The sequence below is a fragment of the Pinus tabuliformis genome, chromosome Q (genome assembly GCF_031772625.1).
Source record: "Pinus tabuliformis cultivar Carrire ecotype Pingquan chromosome Q, CPIR1, whole genome shotgun sequence".
In the NCBI taxonomy this organism is placed as follows: domain Eukaryota; kingdom Viridiplantae; phylum Streptophyta; class Pinopsida; order Pinales; family Pinaceae; genus Pinus; species Pinus tabuliformis.
Genome location: NC_142296.1, coordinates 1,299,626,461 through 1,299,647,612, shown reverse-complemented (window position 1 = coordinate 1,299,647,612; position 21,152 = coordinate 1,299,626,461). Strand labels below are relative to the sequence as shown.

General features: G+C 34.2%; 1 protein-coding gene across 1 annotated transcript; it reads right to left on the bottom strand.

Annotated features, from left to right (window-relative positions):
- Window positions 1–443: 443 nt before the first annotated feature.
- LOC149224587 (putative disease resistance protein At3g14460) lies at window positions 444–2,627 on the bottom strand. The gene has a single exon (XM_089388221.1). It carries the CDS (start codon window positions 2,625–2,627, stop codon window positions 444–446), a length of 2,184 nt encoding a protein of 727 aa, XP_089244347.1.
- Between the last annotated feature and the right edge of the window lie 18,525 nt (window positions 2,628–21,152).

The window sequence follows — 21,152 nt, the reverse complement described above, 5'->3', positions numbered from 1 at the left end:
ACCAAGAAAAAGGGCTTATGTCCACTACGGAAAACCATGTTTATTGGTGCTTGTACCGTAGGCGGTCCAGAGAGTTCTAAAGGTAACTGTCGAGAGAGTTCTAAGGGTAATTCTCGGTGATAGGTGCCATGTGTAATTATATTAAATTAAATTAAATATTTGATTATACCTTTGTGTACCCGATTCATATGAATACTTTTGGTGCAAACTTAAATAATATCAAACTTCAATCAACACGATGTCACGCAAAAATTAATTTAACTGATAAATTAGTTAACAGAAAACTGGTGGCAGTATTGTAAATAATTAAAAGATTAATGTAATACATAAATAATGGATGAAAATCACATTTACTCATCACTCACGCGTGTGGTATTAAGTGGTATAAAGATTTTTTGAAGTTTGATTTTCATGTTATCATTCTTCCACATGATGCTTTCCCACTATTCCATTGCGCTTTTGTCCGGTTCTCCATACACATCGCTTGGCTGATAAATTAATGAACTTAAATTTGGCAGCCTTTCCATCCCTTTAGGAAATCTTTTCAAAGATGGGCAATCACTAATCTTTAAGACACGAAGTTGAGGCAGTGTTCCTTCATCCCACACTTGCCCACTCTTTGATGCTCCACCCAAAGACTCTAAATTCCACAGGCCTCTGAGAACCAACTTCTGTAACCTTGCATATCCACTCGGACTCCCTATGCCCAATTCTCTCAATTCAAAACACCGCACCAACTTCAGAAGCTTTAGATTGGGCAACCGATCGAATGGAGACAGCTCCGTTATCCCGTGGCAAGTAGACAATGTGACCATTTCAAGATGTTCAAACTTGCAACTCGGCAGACTTAACCCTCCGTAATTCCATAGCTCCAAGCTCTGCAGCGGCTTCATGTACTGCACGTCCTCTGGAAGAATATTATATTCCGATTGAAAATTGCACTTCACCGCTAAGTGCCTCATCTCCAACCAGGTTTCCATTATGCCATCTTTAATTCTGGACCCTTCTCCATCCCGCTGCTCTGTGTCTATCCATATTTGCAACTCCGTCAAGCTTTTGAGACCCTTCAAACTCCAAATACTCGCTGCTGCTTCCATTTTCCCATTTAGGCGTGTGGACCTACTGAACTGGACTCTGCTGAGTGAAGTAAGTTCAGACATCTCACGCGGAATCATCTCTAACGATTCACATTCCTCTAAATTAAGATGCCTGAGATTTCTGAGCTGTCCAATCTGAGATGGCAATGAATTTAGAGCTCTACAACCTGAAAGATCCAGAAATTGAAGACTAAAGAGATGGCATATCTGTTCAGGCAAAATTTTTATGGGAAGCTGACTTAATGAGAGAAACTGGAGCATTCTCAGCTGCCCAATTGACGTCGGGATTGAAGTTATTTTGAGGCAGCAGGACAGATTGAGAACCCTCAGAGAGGTTATGCTGAGAAGAAATTCTGATGGAAGCTCTTTCAAATCGCCATTGCCTTGTAAGGTGAGACTCGCAAGATTTGGGAATCTCAAGTGAGTGGGTAGATATTGCATAGAATTATTGGCTACTGATATCCTGCTGCATTTCTCATCATGAACCTGTGGGAATTCTTGTTGATTTTGATTTGCCATGAATAAACAGTTCTCCTCTCTCTGCCCAATGTACACCGCCATTTCATGAATACAAATTGGGACTCTTATTGTCCTCCTCCGCCGAAAGATATTCCTGCTCTTACTGACTCTCTGGAACAAGAAACGGTCTGCAAGGAGTTTTAAGTACTTGCAGTTGCGCCCGATAGCCATGTCCATTACATAGGTTCCTTGTTTGCTCTTCACCAATCCTTCTCCGATCCACATTTGCAGTATTGTATCCGTATCAATTTCTTCATCTTTCTTGTGCATAGCACAATATAAAAAGCTCCTCTTCACGTCTGAATTGGGCAGAGAATCATAGCCATACCGGAGTCTTGCATAGAGTTCTGCATCGAGGTAGTAGCTTGGATGAGTGGTTGGAAAAGATGGATCTACGCTTTTAATGGAAGATAAGCAATTATCCCATTCAAGTGCACTGGTGCGCCCAATCATTGCTGCGGCTACTACATTTATGGCCAAACGCAGACCTCTGCACTCATCCGCAATAATCCTGGCACGCTCTTCTATCTCCATAGAAACTTGGGCGTCTTTGAAAGCCACTCTGCGAAACAGCATCCACCCTTCATCTTGAGAAAGGGGTTGAGCCTCATCTATTGTCCCTGAAGCTACAGACGTAGAGGCTGCAGCTACGCCTTGAAGTAGTGTGTCTTCTTTATACAAGGGTTTCGATGAAACAAACTGCAGGGAAGTCATCAATATTAACAAGTCAAATTGAAAGCCATGATACATTTTATCAAAAGATACGCTCCAATATTCTCTTATTTCTTTGGAGAGTCTCCTGGGATCGAGATCGAATTGTCCTTTTGCCTGTGTAAGAGAACTTTGCAGCATTTGAAAGTAGGTCCTCATGAGCTGCAGGAGCTCGTTCTTTTGACGTTGGAAAAGGGTGGCAATATCCGGTTCATCACGGAAGAGGGTGGTAATATCTTGTAGAAGGCTCTCCATCCGCTTCAAGTCAGTTTGCAGAATCTCACGGTTATCCCATAACATTCATTCAACAGTTCGGTGACTGGACAGACCACACGGTTATTTATGACATTGCCTGATAAAACAATGTGCCGAAAAAAGTCAGTTTGAAAGCCTTGATAGAGATGATTAAAAAAAGCTTTCCATACTCTTATTTCTTTCGACAGTCTTCTGGGATTGCACATGACACTGTCAAAACAGCCTCCCGAGCGAGCGAGTAGGCCTTTTGCCTCTGTAATCGAACTTTGCAGCAATTGCAACCAAATCTTCAGGATCTCTAGGGGTTCTTTTTGTTGATATGCGAAAAAGAAGGTAATGTCTCGTAGAAAGCCCTCCATACGTCTCAGGTCAGCTTGCAGAATCTGACGCGTATCCTCGTTAATAACTTCCTCCAGCAACTGGATGAGTGACTTCATTGTGGCTTCTGAATTGACTATGGATTCGCATGTGACCGTGGTGACGGTTTCCATGGCTTTCTTGTTACTGTGGGAGAGCGGCACACCGAAAAATAATCGAATAACGTGGGGACTATATCTGCGACCTGCAGCAGGGGAAGTAGGGGAGTTGTGATGTAAATACTAAAATAAGGGAAGCGGATTGGGGGAAAGTGGGGAGTTGTGATGCAGAGTAAGGAAGATGGATTGAAGGTATAAAGAGGAGTCACCCCAACGAGCAATCATATTTAAGCGTACAGCCGCGATGTTCTGAGAAAATAATAAAGGTTATGAAAATTTAACAGGGAAAAAGGAGTTTATTGGAGAATCCACGGAACGTGGTGGTGAAGCGGAATTCGAATCTGAGAGTTAAAAAAAATGGTTTCCGGGAAGGGAAAAAACCAAAACGTGGTGGTAATATTCTAGTGGAGATAATAACGAGTAAAGTGAGATTTTTTTGGAAGTTTTTTTTGTTGATTTTTTGGTCTAATTTTTCTAAAATTTGGCATGAATTTATTGAAATCACGATTTTGATGAGTAACCTCTGCACAATCGAAGTGCTCTAGGGTTTTTGAGGACGCTGAATCCATATATACAATCAAAAAACCATTTTAAATAACACAAATCAAGATTCCATATATACCGTCAAAAAACCATTTTAAATAATACAAATCAAGATTTCACCTCAAAATTTTCAACCGGATTCTGGCACCAGAAATCCAAAAAGTCACACTAAAGACAACTCCGTATAAAAAAGTTTGTGCTACAAAGAAGTTGGGATGAAATTTAATGTCACAATTTTCATTCTCATGTATCTTTGAGCCTTAGCTTGGAGCCTTAGCTTTACACGACATTTCATTGCAGAGTAAGGAGTTTTCGATTTGTGTTGGATTGTGTGTCATGGACATTTGCCAAACCGCAAACGCATAGTCTAATGAGGCGGGGGAGTTGCCTGGAAAGTTATGGAAATTAAAATCGGGCAAGAATTTTTGTAAATCCAAGTTATAGTTGTTAAACTTTAAAATTCTGATCATATTTAGAGAAAATCTGGCAAGAATTTTTGTAAATCCAAGTTATAATTGTTAAACTTCAAAATTTTAGGTGTCCTAGAGGTTTTTGATGGTGCTGAATCCATTTTCACCAATAAAAAAGATGATTCAAACATTGACTCTACAAATTTTTTTGAATTTTTTTTTACCGAGATTCCAGATACTTTTAACCGTCTGAACAATTCCTCCAGCTCATTAGCTACAAATAATATATGTGGACTTATTTGTCAGTAAGTATGCTATGCTATACTAGTATATGTTAATGTTTTGATTTAATCAAATACATTATTAGGAGGGTCTAATTAAATACAGGCTGGTTTATATTAATAAACTAATAATTCCATATGTATAGTTTATCTCATTAATAAACAAATAGCTTCACATATATGGTTCGCCAGGAAAGACACTCAGAAAAGTTAAAAGATTAATTTAGTTGTGCACGCAAGGACTACTAGATCGCATATTAACTCCACATATATGGTTCGCCTCGAGGGACACTCAGAAAAGTTAAAGATCAATTTAGTTGTGCACGCAAGGAATCCCAGATCGCACAAAACAGATAGGAATTGGCATGGAAGGAAACATCAATATACCTGCCTTAGCTTTAATGGCCGTACTGATTGAAAGTGGCATAGGTTGGTCCCAAGAGAAATGGAAAAGTAATTCCATGAGCGTAACATAGGGAATATCTTTTACGTTGGTCTGATTGTAGCTTGGGGCATATTCAATGAGTTGGTTTAGAAGATGATGAAAGGACACGCAGAGTGAGAAAACGAATATGTGTATAATATAATATGGAAAATGTCAGATCAGGAAACAATAACGAGGTAAGTGTTCGAATATGGAAAATGAAGAAGAAAAGAATACGAATATATGAGAAATATTGGGATATAAGGGTGAAATAAAAAAATTTGGGAAAGTGATAAAACCCTATATAATGCATTTCATATTAAATAATAAAAATATAAAAGAGAATAAGAATATTCATTATATATTTTTATTAAAAAAAATAATTATATAATTAGACGGATTAGAATAAAGTGAAAAGATTTAATGTGGGATAAAGGAGAAATGAATAAATGAGAATGATGTAATAAAAATATAATTTAAATTAATAATTAGATTATATAATTGTTTTTACTAAATAAATTTAAAACATCAAGAAATAAAATAAGAATAATAAAAATGAAGTCCTCTATATATAAAAATGGATAAAAAGAAGTATATATTTATAGAATAAGTAAATTGTATAATTATATTTTATAAATAAATGTAGAAAAAATGGAAAAAAAATAGAAATATAGTTATAAATTAAATTATTATTTTATATATATATATATGTGTGTGTTAAAAATAATAACAATCTATATACAGAGGGTTGGTAGGTAACATATAAGAAATTAATGGAATTAATGGATGGTATATAGTTTTATATATAGAAATAAGTTTAGATGTTATTTAAAAGAAAATGTCTTCATTACTATAGTTTTTGTTATGAAATATGGGATAATAGCCATTGTTCCACTGGACGTGTCGTGCACACACCCCTTGTATCCTACACACCCAAGACGAGAGACGTATGGGTGTGTTTCTCCACGCACCCCTTTTGGGAAGTATTGGGGAGATGCAGGGGGGCATTTTCCCTAGTCCAGGGGACACAACTCCCCAAAAAGGGTGCTTCTGGGCGTCCCCACTTAAAAGGGGTGCTTCTGGGTGTCCATTTGGGGGACGAGACTCCTCGAAAGAGGTGCTTATGGGCATTCTCTTTTGAAGGGGGATGTGTCTCCCCTCAAATTTATCTAATAGAAATTAATGTAGAGGGCCAATCATTGAGCCTGACTCCTTAATGTTGATTTTATTTTTAGTCCTCATTGTCCACTTTTACTTTTCACTTTTAACTTTGTGTGACACTAGATATTGATGACCTCAGACCAATTATTGACTCCTCACTCTTAACTATTTTTGAGTTTGAGACTTTGAGTTATATCAATTTTGAATTCAATGATTTACTATTTTAGTGTTCAAACTTCAATATCTAGTATATAGTAATATACTAATGTGTTTTTCTTTTAAATTTTAATTTCGATTCTAGAATGACTAATGATGAATTTAATTTTTTAATAGATGTAGATTAGAGAATGATGAATGACATGGATCAATGTATTTGAATATTTGAATATTGAATTTTATTATTGAATCACATGGTATGGATTAATGATGAGTATGTCATATGAATGATGTATGTATCAAAATGAATGATGAGGAGGGACCAGTATATGTCTTTATTTAATTCAATTAAGAATATAAATTTTAGGTGTGGATCAATAATGAGTATGTCATATGAATGATGTATGTATCAAAATGAATGATGAGGAGGGACCAATATATGTCTTTATTTAATTCAATTAAGAACATAAATTTTATGTGTGGATCAATATATTTACTATCACTATTAGTATATTTATTCTTTCATGATTGAATATGAACTTGAATTATATATATATATATATATACACCTCACGTCTTTGCATCCCCAAAATTTCCCTAAAATTTGAGGGTACTCCCACATGTCCCTCCTCTACATCTCCCCACATCTGCGTCTCCCTACACCGGAGTCTTGGTGGAACATAAATAATATTTTTCTTGTAAATATTATTTATAGTTTTAGAGTAAACTGGTTTTAGAGTTTTATTAGTTCTATATGTAAGAAATTAGCTTAACGGTCCAAGGCCCAAAGACATCTAACCAACATGAAAGTCTACCCTCTTCTGAAACACTAATAAGTTATATTAGGTGATATGGTTTCCCTTGAATAGTTAAGAAGTGGTAATTTTTCTCAGTATCATTTGGTAATAATATAATTTTTAAATCATGAATTTATAATATTTTAAAGACTAAACATATACTCTTAATTATTAAACTCATTTATTCGAGATATGAAATGATTAAATAATTTTATAAAAATTATAATTTAAAACCAATTATTTATTATATGATATAATGTAAAAAATAAAAGTATCTCATCAAGTGGAAGAACTTACCCGCTGAAGATTCTGCATGGGAGGACAAGAATTTTATACAGAAGCATCAAGAACTACTCAAGCGTTGAGGACAACGCTTTTTGAAGGAGAGGGGCATGTTAGGCCCTTATACTACTAGTGTAACTCCTTATTGTTATTAGTACAACCCACTTATTATATTGATGTACCGATGTAGTGCCCATATTGTTACTATTGTGCCCCATAGAAGCCCACTATTGTTATTATTGTGCCCTTACATTATTATTGTTATGTCGACTCTAATTATGTTATGACCCCTTAGACTCCTACATATAGAAAGGGGGTCTTTTCATTTGTATCATCCAAGAATTGTTCATTTGTGTAATGTAAAGGAGCTTTCCCCCTCAAAGAGGCTGAATTCTAAGGCGTTGATCTCTCTTTTCTATCTTTTTGTGAGCTGGTTTCATAACATTTGGTATCAGAGCTTTGGATTCTAGGGTTTCGCTGCTCCAAACAGGTCATCGTGACATTTTCGCTATAACTTATTTTCGCTATAACTTTTTTTTTTTTTCTTTCTGGAGGCATTTGGATCAGATTGGAGGCATTGGAAAGAGGACACAGAGGGCTACTACAGGTCGTAATTTCAGAACTTAAAGATTCAAAAGTACAGAGTTACAGTCGTTTCAAGATCGAGCTCCTAAAATCAAGAAAAAGCAAGATGAGGAAGTTTGATGGCAAGGATCTGGTAAATTGGATACTTCAGATGGAGCAATATTTTGATCTACATGGTGTACCACTATTACAAAAGGTATGTATTGCATCTTCATATTTAGAACCGGATCAATTTTTATGGTATGAAGGGCTTTGTTCTCGTAAACAACTTGTTACGTGGTCAATCTTCACGGAGGAAATGATAGCACATTATGAGGATACAAAGAGAAACACCTTCTTTAGAGCAACACCACAACAATTGGAAAGAGTAAAAGGGCTTTGTGACATATTGGAAAGCAAAATTATGGAAACCAGGAAGCATACCCCTCACAACTATAAAGATGGAAGTGTTGTTTCTCCTAGCCTTCCACAACCTACAAGGGTTACACTACAACAATTGGAAGAAAAAAGAGAAAAAGGGCTTTGTTACAATTGTGATAGCAAATGCACTAAAGGTCATAAGTGTGCTGAGAAGAAATTATTTTACATAGAATATGAAGATGAGGAAGAAAAGGATCAGGAAACATCAAAAGAAGAAGATATATGCCAGGACCCAACCCCAGAGAAAGAAGAAATGAATCAAACCATATCTTGTAAAGCATTGGCAAGAATTACCACTCCTCAAACTCTCAAGATAGAAGGACATATTAAGAAGAAAAAGGTGCAAGAAGTGAAAGATCACATCGAGAAAGAAGAAATGAATCCAACCATATCTTGTAATCCATTGGTCGAAATTACCACTCCTCAAACTATCAAGATAGAAGGACATATCAAGAAGAAAAATGTTCAAGAAGTGAAAGATCACATCGAGCATCAAGAAATGAATTCAACCATATCTTGTAAAGGATTGGAAGAAATTACCACTCCTCAAACTCTAAAGATAGAAGGACATATCAAGAAGAAAAAGGTTCAAGCAGTGAATGATCACATCGAGCATCAACAACAAGTTCTCCAAATTTTAAAAGATAACACCACTTCAGTGCAAAATCAAGCGAAACAACAGGTAGATCAACATCGTAGTGAAAAATGTTTTGATGTAGGTGATTGGGTATTTTTATTGCTACATCTCAAGCAAGCTATTTATGAGAAGGAGATGTTGGCAATACTACATGCACTTAAAAAATGGCAACCTTATCGAATGGGAAGACTCTTCAAGGATGAGGATGTGGAAGCATTGTTTTGTGCTATTTCTATTATCCAACCAGATTGGATAAATGAAGCAAGGGATGAATGGAAGAAGGACAAAGAAGTATGGACACTTATTCAAAAGTTGCAAAAGATCCCAATTCAAACAATATTGCTAGAAATTGAAGAGGAAGGAAAAATCATATTGGAGCCTGGAGCAGTCACAGAAACAAGAACCTGACAGGTACGATATTGATCAATTGCAGAGTATCTCATCAAGTGGAAGAACTTACCCGCTGAAGATTCCACATGGGAGGACAAGAATTTTATATAGAAGCATCAAGAACTACTCAAGCGTTGAGGACAATGCTTTTTGAAGGAGAGGGGCATGTTAGGCCCTTATACTACTAGTGTAACCCCTTATTGTTATTAGTACAACCCACTTATTATATTGATGTACCCATGTAGTGCCAATATTGTTACTATTGTGCCCCATAGAAGCCCACTATTGTTATTATTGTGCCCTTAGATTATTATTGTTATGTCGGCTCTGATTATGTTATGACCCCTTAGACTCCTATATATAGAAAGGAGGTATTTTCATTTGTATCATCCAAGAATTGTTCATTTGTGTAATGTAAAGGAGGTTGGCCCCTCAAAGAGGTGGAATTCTAAGGCATTGATCTCTCTTTTCTATCTTTTTGTGAACTGGTTTCATAACACAATCGATCTCAGCCGTGATTTCTTCCCCGACAAGGTGGCAAGGCACATCTGTAAAGGAAACTTGGTCGACTTGGTGGACAAGCGCTTACCCACAAAAACTCAGAAATCTCCCATTACTTATATGCTGGGGACTGTGGATTGCTCGCAATAACCTCATCTTTCAAAACACCTCGCTGCACTGGCCCTCCATTGCTTCCCATATCATCTCCGACTATTCCATCATACCAGACGACGAGGAGACAACCTGACCCCGATCCATCACACCCAAATCCATTGACCATTCAAAACCTTGGGCTTATTTTGACGGGTCTGCCCAGGAGGACGGATGCGGGGAGGGGCCATTCTTAACCTCACTAATTCTCATTCCCTCCATATACAGATGGGGTTAGGGGGAGGTACAAATAACTACACAGAGCTATCCTCTGCAAAATTCCTCATACAACACGCACTGCAAATCCAATGCCAAGACCTACAACTCTTTGGAGACTCAAAAATTGTTTGTGATTGGATTAACAAAAAATCTAGATGCTCAACATACACACTATCACACATTTTGGAAGAGGCTCATCGTCTTATTACTTCTTTTGACACATTTACATGTCATCATATTTTTAGGGAGCGAAATGCAGATGCTGACAGATTATCCAAAGAAGCTACGCACAGGCCATACAACACTTGGATGATCCAAGAACACAGAGAAGGAAATTTCTACTAGTACTACCATCGGCCCTTCATGGACATAGATGCTATAGCAAGCTCACAGGGAGCTTAGATCATGGAATTTTGCTTTAAATTACCATCTGTAAATATCCATATGTTTATTTTCTCAGTTTTCAGCAAGACCTATGGACATGCTATATAGCTACAGTTTTTACTTTTTTTTTTGGTAAAATCAATATGATGAACACATCAGAAAAGGATATCTCCCTGCGTGGACAAAAGGCATCAATATTTGGATTTCTTTTTAGAACTTATTTATCTGATAGGCACTGCCTCTTACAACATATGCTTATGCATATACAACATGTAATTTTTATATATCAATGAAAATTATGTTTTTTCCAAAGGGAAAAAAAAATTAAGATGGAATGTAATTAATAGGTGTATTCATATTGTAATTTTCATTAGTTTTTTTAGTATCATAATGGAATTAACAGGGTATTTTATTATGAAGGATTTTTAAAGATATATTATATACTCAAAGGGATTAAATTGGTTCTCAAGTTTTATATTTTAAGAAGAGGTTTATATCTACAAGGATTTGATCAAAGAGGCTTACACCTAGAGGGATTTTATTCGGTGAGACTCATGATAATTTCAAAGATTTTATTCGGGAAGACTAATGATAGTTTCAAAGTTAAGATGGATATATATGCACCACTTGTCAAGTTCTCTCATATTGACTAACATACAATTGAAATGTTGTTTTAATTGGAAAGATTTTTTTACTTTCAATTGTTGTGTGTGTGATATATTGAATTTTATTTAAAAAATATGGAAATATTGTATTTGGAATATTTATTTTGTATTATTATTTTCCTTTTAAATATCATGCATTCATTTAAGAGCACATATCAATCAGATGGGATCCTTCTTACTTCTCATTTTTGTTTATATATTATGTATAATTGATATTGAAATAATTTTCTTGGATGTTAAAATATTTTATTTGTCTCACATTTAAATATTTTTTTCTTATTGATATTCTTTAAATGTTATACATCAAATTCATATTAAACATTGAGATGATTCTTTCATATGTGGGTGCTTCCTTCACATTGGTGCCTTCTGTAAATTGGTTCTTGCAAATCATGAGAATAGGTGCTTCCGACAAGTAGGTGCTTGCAAATTAGGGGAAGAGTGTCTCATTCTAGTTGGTGCTAGTAAATCTATTTTAACAATAGCTTCAAACTTGCATTTGCATAAAAAAACAAAAAAGCAGATTTGTGGTTTTCTTCCTTTATGGGTTTCCATATAAACATTTGGGTCTCATGAGTTCTTGTTGTTTGATTTATAATTTTGTGGTGTTATTATTTGGTTATAACAGAAATAATTTAAATGTTGTCAGAGAGTTACATAATACCGATTCACCCCTCACCGCCCCCCACCCCCCATTACTATCCTAGTTTCTAACAATTGGTATGAAAGTCAGTTCCTTCAGCATCTGTCTAACAACCAAAAGGTAGATCTAGAACAATGGCTAACCAAGAAGGGAGTTCCACTAGTAAAGCCCCCATGTTCAATGGAACAAATTATTCATTTTGGAAGGTACAAATGAGAACACACTTGATGTCTCTTGGTGCGGATGTCTGGGACACCATACAAAATGGCTATGAAAAGCCAAATTCATTGGCCAGTAAGATAAGCTAGCATTTACAAAAAATGCTAAAGAAACGAATACAATCCTAGGTGGATTGCCTAAATATGAGTTGCTTAAGGTCATGAATTGCAAGAAAGCTAAAGATATATTCAATAAGATGATGAGTAGTTATGAAGGTGGTAGTAAAGTGAAGAAAGAAAAACTCTATGGCTACATAATGTAATTTGAAGTATTAAAAATGAAAGATGACAAGGATATAACCAATTTTTTTTCTTTTTGTGGATGAAATGGTCGATACCATTAGAGGACTTGATGAAACCATGGAGGACTCCTTTGTAGTTCGAAAGGTGTTGATATCTCTACCATCTAGATTCGATGCCAAGATATTAGCCACTAAAGAGATGCAAGATGTCAACACATTAACATTAGATCAATTGCATGGAACATTGATAGCCTATGAAATGTGAAATGAAAAGGAAAATCTATATTGAGTGATAATGCATTAAAATATGGTAGGAAGAGAAAGGAAGAAGCAAAAGACTCTAGATGTGAATCTGAAGAAAAAGATGCAAAGTTTGTTAGAAGGTTTAAGAGAAGATTTACAAAGTACAAAGGTAATTTACCCTTCAAATGCTTTAATTGTGGAGAAATAGGTCACTATGAATCAAAACTTTCTTACAAGAAAGAAAAACATGAAAGTGATCTTAAAGAAAAGAATAAATATAGGAAAAAAAGAGAGAAAAGAAGTTCAAAAGAAGAGTTCTTATACTCAAGATGATAATAATTTTGTAGAATATGAAGATGACAAATCCTTTGATGAAGAAGGAACAAAAGAAACAATAAAGTATTTTATGTTAATGGATTTGGATAGTTTAGATGAAGCACAAAATCAGTTTGACGAAGAAGAGGTCTAAGTAGACCTAGAGTGTGAGTTGATCAGTGCATTAACTGAAATCCAACGGCTCAAGAAAAGATTAAAAAGAAAAAGGAGATGCTTGCAAAATTTGAAGAGGAAAAGGATGAATCTAAAGATTCATCACTTCTTCTAAAAATGAAGTTGGAAGAAGCAAAGGAAGTTGAAGATAATTTATTACAAGATTTGAAAGAGAAAAACAAGGAGTGTGAAAAGCAAGAAGAAGAAATTGTCTCCCTCAAAAAGGAATTAGAAATTGTCAAGGGTCCGTCCAAGAGGGGGATTGATGGCTCTTTAGCATTTCTACTTTTGTCATCCTCTCTGTAGCTGTCACATTGGCCTGTTAATGCTCTCGGGTGCGACATTTTTCTTGAGATATCATCATAGGTCGTCCTCCTTCTTTCACCTATTCTCTCTCTGTGTGGTACCAAATTAGGGTTTCACGGCTCTGTGTGTGGTGTTGGGATGGATGTGGGGAGTTGAGGGGCAATATTTTCCTTGTTTCGTACCTCTTCCACTATGTTGATGTGCTTGCTTTGTCGTCACTTCTTTTTGGTTGTTACTCACTTTGGATGTCATGGGTTTTGTGTTTGGGCACGTACTCTTTTCCTTCTTGGGGACTGATATGGTCTCATTTTTTTAGGCTTGTTGGGCGGCATGTGCCCAACCTTTGACTTTTTTCTCAGCCAACATTTATTTTGGTTTTTTTTTCGCACCCATTAGGTTTTTTTTCACCCTATTTTGGGGCTTATTGATAGGCATGCATGCTTGCATCTGGTTATGGCCTTCAAGCTTGTTTCTTTGCCGCAAGGCATAATACTTGGATGTTCTCAACATATACATAATGTAAACTTTTTTTCTCTCTTATAATGAATAAATTTGCGTGTTTATTTCTGCAGGAAAAAAACAAAAAACAAACAAACAAACAAACAAAACAAACAAACAAACAAACAAAATAACTAACTAACTAACTAACTAACTAAACTAGAATATGCAGCTTATTAAAGGATCCAATAATCTAGATGAGATTCTAAGTATTTAGAGATCTCCTACCATTAAAACTAGTTTGGGATATGAATAAGAATAGAGCATCAAGAAATATGAAGATGAAGGGTCAATTAGCTATGCTGAAGCGGTAAAAGAATCAAACAACATTGCACCCAAAGGAAAATATCACAAGAAAGAAAGGTAAAGGAAAAGTATTCATCTCAGCAACAATGATTAATAATTCATAACAATAGTCTGAACAACCATAGGGAACGAGTAGGAAATTAGAAAATATATCGTTTCTCTCCTAGAGAAATTTATCCAAGAATTAGCATATCACACCCCCAAAAGGAATATGCTTTTTGGTACCAAAATATTTTGAATGGTTACCATTTTTTCATGTACAAATTTTAGGCACAAAGTTGTAGATGCTACAACATATTTTGGAAAAAAATTGATGAGAAATAGATGAAATGAATCTTATTAGTCAAATGAAGACACCTTATTTGTAAATTCAGATAGAAACAATATGAGTGACAATAATCCTTTTCCCCCCTTATTTAATGATGTTGAATGTTACAACTATCATAGTTATGGACATATAGCAATTAAGTGTAGGAACAACAAACTCAAAATAGCTCCTTACATTAGATAAATTCAAGAAGAACCAAAGACCTTGAGAAAGAAGAAGGGTAAAAATAAGGGAGAATGTGGCATTGTGTCATATGCCCAAAATCAAGGGAGCTTCTAGTATGTGCAGAGTGGTTTCTCTAATCATATGACTTTTGATAGAATAAGATTCTTGTCACTAAATTAAAAGAAGACAAGAAGTGTAAATTTTGGTAGTGATTCCCTAGGCATCATCAAGGGGAAGGAATAGTGAGCTTGTACAATGGAAGAGGTAAATCCTAGAATGTTATCTTTGTAGAAGGGCTCAAGCATAATCTTTTCAATGTGAACCAAATGTTTGATCAAGGGTACGATGTTACTTTTTGGTCCAAATTCTATAAGATAAAGACAGAAAACATAGGAAACATAATGACAAAGGGTGCAAGAACTACAAATAATGTGTTCATACTTGAAGAAGAAAACGACAATTTTTATCTTGGGAAGCTTGATGAGAGTTGATTGTGGAATAGAAGACTGGGAGATTTAAGTTTCAAGCATATTGTGAAGCTTAACAACAGGGAAGCTATAAGGGACTTACCTAATATTTCTAAGCCAAGTAATACCATCTGTAAACCATGTCAAATTGGCAAGACAATTCTAGTGACTTTCAAGACCAAGGAGTATTCATCCACCAGGCCACTGCAGTTAGATCATACATAATTATATGGGTCCGCAAGAACTGAGAATACAAGTGGTGAGATATATTTCATGTTAATTATTGATGATTATACCAAACTTATGTGGATTACATTTTTAAAAGAGAAGTCTAAAGATCTTTAAAAGTTTAAATTTTTTAAGGCTATGGTTGAGAACCAAACTAACCACAAATTAAATTGTGTAAGGTCAGACAAGGGTGTAGATTTCACTTCAAATGAGCTTAACAACTTTTATGAAGAATATGGGATAAGGAGATAGTTTACTATAGCTAACAATCAACAACAAAATGGTGTAGATGAGAGACAAAATTGATTAATGCATAGATTGGCAAGATCAATGATGGATGAAATAACTATACCAAAAACCTTTTGGGTTGAAGATTTTCATACAACAATCTTCATTTTGAATAAATATCACCTTAGGCCAAACAATGATAAGACTCCATACGATCTATGGTATGGAAAACCAACCATAATAAAACACTTCAGATCCTTTGGTATCAAGTGCTACATCAAGAATAATGATGATAATCTGGGCAAGTTTGATGATAGGGCTGATGAAATAATATATATTCTGCTAAAATAAAGGGCTACATGTGCTACAATATGAGGCTTTGTAAAATATTTTAATGAACTAATGTCAAGGTGGATGAGGAGTTACTTATTAAAAACTAGCAACCAAAATTTATTAGTCCACCTAATCATGCCACTAGTGAAGATGAAGAAAATTAGGACGAGGAATCAAGACAAGAGGAAGAAGAGAAGGTAGAATGTTCTCACCCAAAAACTCCATCAAGGTATGTACAAAAGCATCATCCTACAAACCAAATTGTTGGAGATAAGGAAGATGGAGTTCAAACTCAAAGAATATTAATGAATACCTCCAGTGAAGCACATATTGCTATGTTCTCAATGATTGAACCAAGCAAACGAATATGAGCATTGGGTAAAAGACATGAATGAGGAACTATATCAAATTGAAAAAAAATAGACCTAGGAGTTGGTTCCTAGACCATTAAATAAAAATATAATTGTTGAATTGAGGCTTCTGTGATCCATATCAGGTTTATGAGAGTAGTCTTCAGTGAAAATCACATCATATTTTATTTGTCGATGCATTTCGAACCCACAAGTGTGGTTCATCGTCAAGACGAGTTGAAGAACCAGATCATAGCTGCATGTTAAATAGAGAGAGCAGGACCTCAAACGGTTAAATTTGACTGGGAAATGGCTATATTTGACTGGACAACTAGGTTGTACTAACGGCTACTACGAAAGGCTAAGTTTGACTGGGCACCAAGACCAAGAAATAGGGAGAGGAAAAATAATTATAATTTTTTTATTTATTTTTATACCAAATGTTAGAGTATGAAATAATAATCTATTAATAGGTCTTTTAATTAAATCGATTAATAGTTAGTAAGTTAATATAAGGGATATTATATAATATTTAATTGAAAATAATAATAAATATCTTTAAATAGATAACTTATTAATTTTGTTAAATAAAGACCCCAAACTAACTAAATGGAATTCCACTACATTGGTCCATTAATAATTTATAACTATTTAATAATATATATATATATATATATATATATATATATATATATATATAAAAGTTAATAAAAATTATTACTTAGTGGGCAGAAAATAATTAAAAATGTTAGGTTGGTTTGTTATAATTGTTATCTTAAGGTAGAGCAATAATCTATTAATAGGCTTTTTAGTTAAAACTAGGTATGTAAATAGTTCGTTAATTTATTTTTGTGGGTTAGTATGTTATATGTATTAATTAACAAGAACCATAATCTTATTACTAGATCCAATTAATACTATTCTAGCATTAAATTTATATGAAATAAGAAAAATTATAGATAACCTAATAAAATAGTTAAATAATTACCTCAAACTAACTATAATTTGATTTTATCTCGATAAAATTAATATGTTAATTCAATTAGAAAGAATATAGAATTTACCATAGGTTAGTTAATTAATTTATTTTATTTATATCTAAAGGGTTGGAAAGAAAAACCATACTATTGGAATTCTTCCATCCACGAGAAGGAACGGACAATGCTTGCTTCAATACCTTACTAGGTCACTTAAAAGGAATTCGAGCACTAAAATCAAACCTAGACACTGTAAAAGGGGGGGAGGGGGGTGAGGGGGGCAAAGTCGAGAAGGAAGAAAAGGAAACAAGCGGTCTCAAAGATGAGGGGGAAGACAAAGAAGATCGTAGAGAAGAACCACCCAAGGGGCGGGGGAGGGAAGGCATAAGCTAGGAGGAAAGGGCAGGAATCCAATAGCTGCTAATCTTCCAGCCATCATCCCTATTGAGATTTCTCGGCCTTTTCTCAATTTCGATGGCTTCCCTAAATTTTCGGTGATGAAAGGGAGCAATCTTGGCAATGACCTGGGCCTCCTCAATGCAAATGTGATGCTTTGTTTTTTCTGCGTGCTCTGCCAAGGCGGAAGACCAGGTCCTCCTATGTTTGATGTCAACAGAATGTTCATGAATCCTTTGTTTAATAGAACGCCCCGTCTCACCTACATAGGGGGTCCCACAAGAACATGGAATTAAAATATTAATTTTATCGAGATAAAATCAAATTATAGCTAGTTTGAGGTAATTATTTAACTATTTTATTAAGTTATCTATAATTTTTCTTATTTCATATAAATTTAATGCTAGAATAGTATTAATTGGATCTAGTAATAAGATTATGGTTCTTGTTAATTAAATTCAAACTTTTACTTTAATATATATAACATACTAACCCACAAAAATAAATTAACGAACTATTTACATACCTAGTTTTAACTAAAAAGCCTATTAATAGATTATTGCTCTACCTTAAGATAACAATTATAACAAACCAACCTAACATTTTTAATTATTTTCTGCCCACTAAGTAATATTTTTTATTAACTTATATATATATATATATATATATATATATAGAATATATTTATTATTAAGTAGTTATAAATTATTAATGGACCAATGTAGTGGAATTCCATTTAGTTAGTTTGGGGTCTTTATTTAACAAAATTAATAGGTTATCTATTTAAATATATTTCTTATTATTTTCAATTAAATATTATATAATATCACTTATATTAACTTACTAACTATTAATCAATTTAATTAAAAGACCTATTAATATATTATTATTTCATACTCTAACATTTGGTATTAAAAAAAAATTATAATTATTTTTCCTCTCCCTATTTCTTGGTCTTGGTGCCTAATTAAACTTAGCCTTTCATAGTAGCCGTTAGTACAACCTAGTTGCCCAGTCAAATATAGTCGTTGCCCAGTCAAATTTAATAGTTTGAGGTCCTGCTCTCTCTATTTAACATGCAGCTATGATCTGGTTCTTCAACTCGTCCTGACAATGAACCACACTCGTGGGTTCGAAACGCGTCGACAAATAAAATATGATGTGATTTTCGCTGAAGACTACTCTCATAAAAATTATAATTGGTAAAAAATGGTCTTTAGGAATGAGTTGGATGAGAACATTCAAGTTGTATGAAGCAAGGCTAGGTTGGTATGGAAAGGCTAACTCACATTGAGGGAATATATATTGAAGAGACCTTTGCCCCTGTAGCACGATTAGAGGAACTAAGGATGTTCCTAGCATTTGCAAGTCACTAAAATTTTAAAGTATATTAGATGGGTGAAAAATTACCCTTCTTGAATGGAAATCTTGAAGAAAAGGTTTACATAAAACATCCTAAAGGTTTTTAGCTATCAGAAAATATTTAGGAAGTATGCATATTGAAAAATGCATTCTATGGACTTAAAAAAGCACCCAGGGCATGGTATTATATATTAGATAAATACCTCTAGTAATCAGGGTTCAAAAGAGGAGAAACTAAAAATAACCTGAATATCAAATCCGAGAATTATATTCTTTTAATTATTATGGTTTCTGTCGATGACTTAATTTTGGTAGTGATGCAGATTTACCTAGTAGAAAATTTTCTATAGATATGAAAATTGAATTTGAGATGCCCGTGCTTGGGGAACTCTCATATTTCCTTTGAATATAGATCAATCAATAAGAGAAAGGTATATTCATCTCCCAACGCAAGTACCTCAAAGAAATGTTAAATAATTTTGGGAAGTTAGAATATTCTCTTGTCAGTACTCCTATGGTCAATGGATGTAAGCTTAGTAAAGATGATGAGTCACTAGAGGTAAATCAAACAATAAATAGATCAATAATTGGTATCTTGATATATCTAACAATCCCACAACAAGAAATTATGCAGTTTGTTGATGTAATGGCAAGGTATTAATCAACCCCAAAAAAAGTCATCACTTAACTACCAAGAGGATTTTCATATATTTAAGACCCACAATGGACTATGGTCTATGGTATCCAAAGGGTCAAAATTTTCATTAACTTCCTAAATAGATGTTGATTGGGCTAGATGTGTGGATAATAGGAAAACCACAAGTGGTGGTTCCTTCTTTCTCAGAAATAGGTTAGTTGCTTGGCTTAGAAAAAAACAAAACATCTACCTCTATATCTATTGCTAAAGCAGTTGCTGCAAGTTGTACTCAAATTTTATGGATGAAAAAACATTGTAGGGCATGAAAGTGATATATTATAAGCCTATACTCTCTATCCATGATAACGCAAGTGACATCAACATATCCAAGAATCTTGGCCTTCATTCCAAGACAAAACATATTCCCATCAAGTACCATTTTCTTAGAGAACATGTAGTTGATCAGATTATGAAGTTGGAATATATCTCAAGAAACAAACAAGTTGTTGATATCTTTACCAAGCCTCTTTCTCAGGAACCTTTTGAATATTTGAGGCAAAAAGTTGGGAATTATGTAGAGTATTTTTAAGGATTCAAATAATATGCCAATTTATAGTATTATAGGCAAGTATTCTAGTTTGAAAATTCATACATATAGAATGTAGGTGAATATTTAACAATATACATGTAATTTACTATTAAAAATGGTAACATTTTGGTGACTATCACCCATTTCATCATATATATGTAAAAATTAGGTAAATTTATAAGCAAATGGGCAATTATTATTATTTATTTTTTTAATTAATTAATTTTTTTATTATATATATATATATATATATATATATATATATATATATATATATATATATATATATATAGATATATATATTTCCAGAAAATGTCCAAAAAAATAGCCAATTAGCAAAATTTAACCCCTAAAAATTTACCTAGAGTTGTGTCTCACTCTTCTTTTCACTAGCTTTTATCCACTAGATAAGAGGGCAATTGTTCCATATGTATAGGGATGGTTGTATTAATCTCAGACAAACTTAGGTGGAGTTTTTCAGATTAGAAGGAGAAGTACAATTTCAAGGGGAGATGTTCAAAAATAATTGGTCATGATATTGAGAAGGGAAATTTAGATGTAGTGGAGATAAATCATCTGATAAATTAGAACATACTGGATGGGTCCATAAGAATATCAAATCGGTAAAAGAAACATCAAATCAAAATCAATAACCTATTATACCTTATAGAACATATTGTTGGAAGCATAATCTCATGGGGAGAGATTCATTACATAACAAGGGAAGCCAACCCATAGGTAATAGAAATGAGTTTTAGATCTAGACGAACAAGGGAAGTTACACAGAGAGATAAGTACAAATGTAAGAAAAGATCTACGGTAGCATTTTAGTTGATTTCATTCAAATGGGGGAACATGGTGAGTAATTGGTTATATCATTTTTAGAGGATGACCTAAATTATTTTCCATTGATTTCAAGGGGGAGAGTATGCCAACATTGACAACCATTGCATATATTGTAGATGAAGAGTTATCAGTTATCAAGAACACATGGGGAGAGTGAGAAAAAAACAACATAAAAAGAGAGTGTGACAGGAGAAAGTGTTCCTTGGTGGTAAATCGATGCAAGAGCATCTTACCCCAA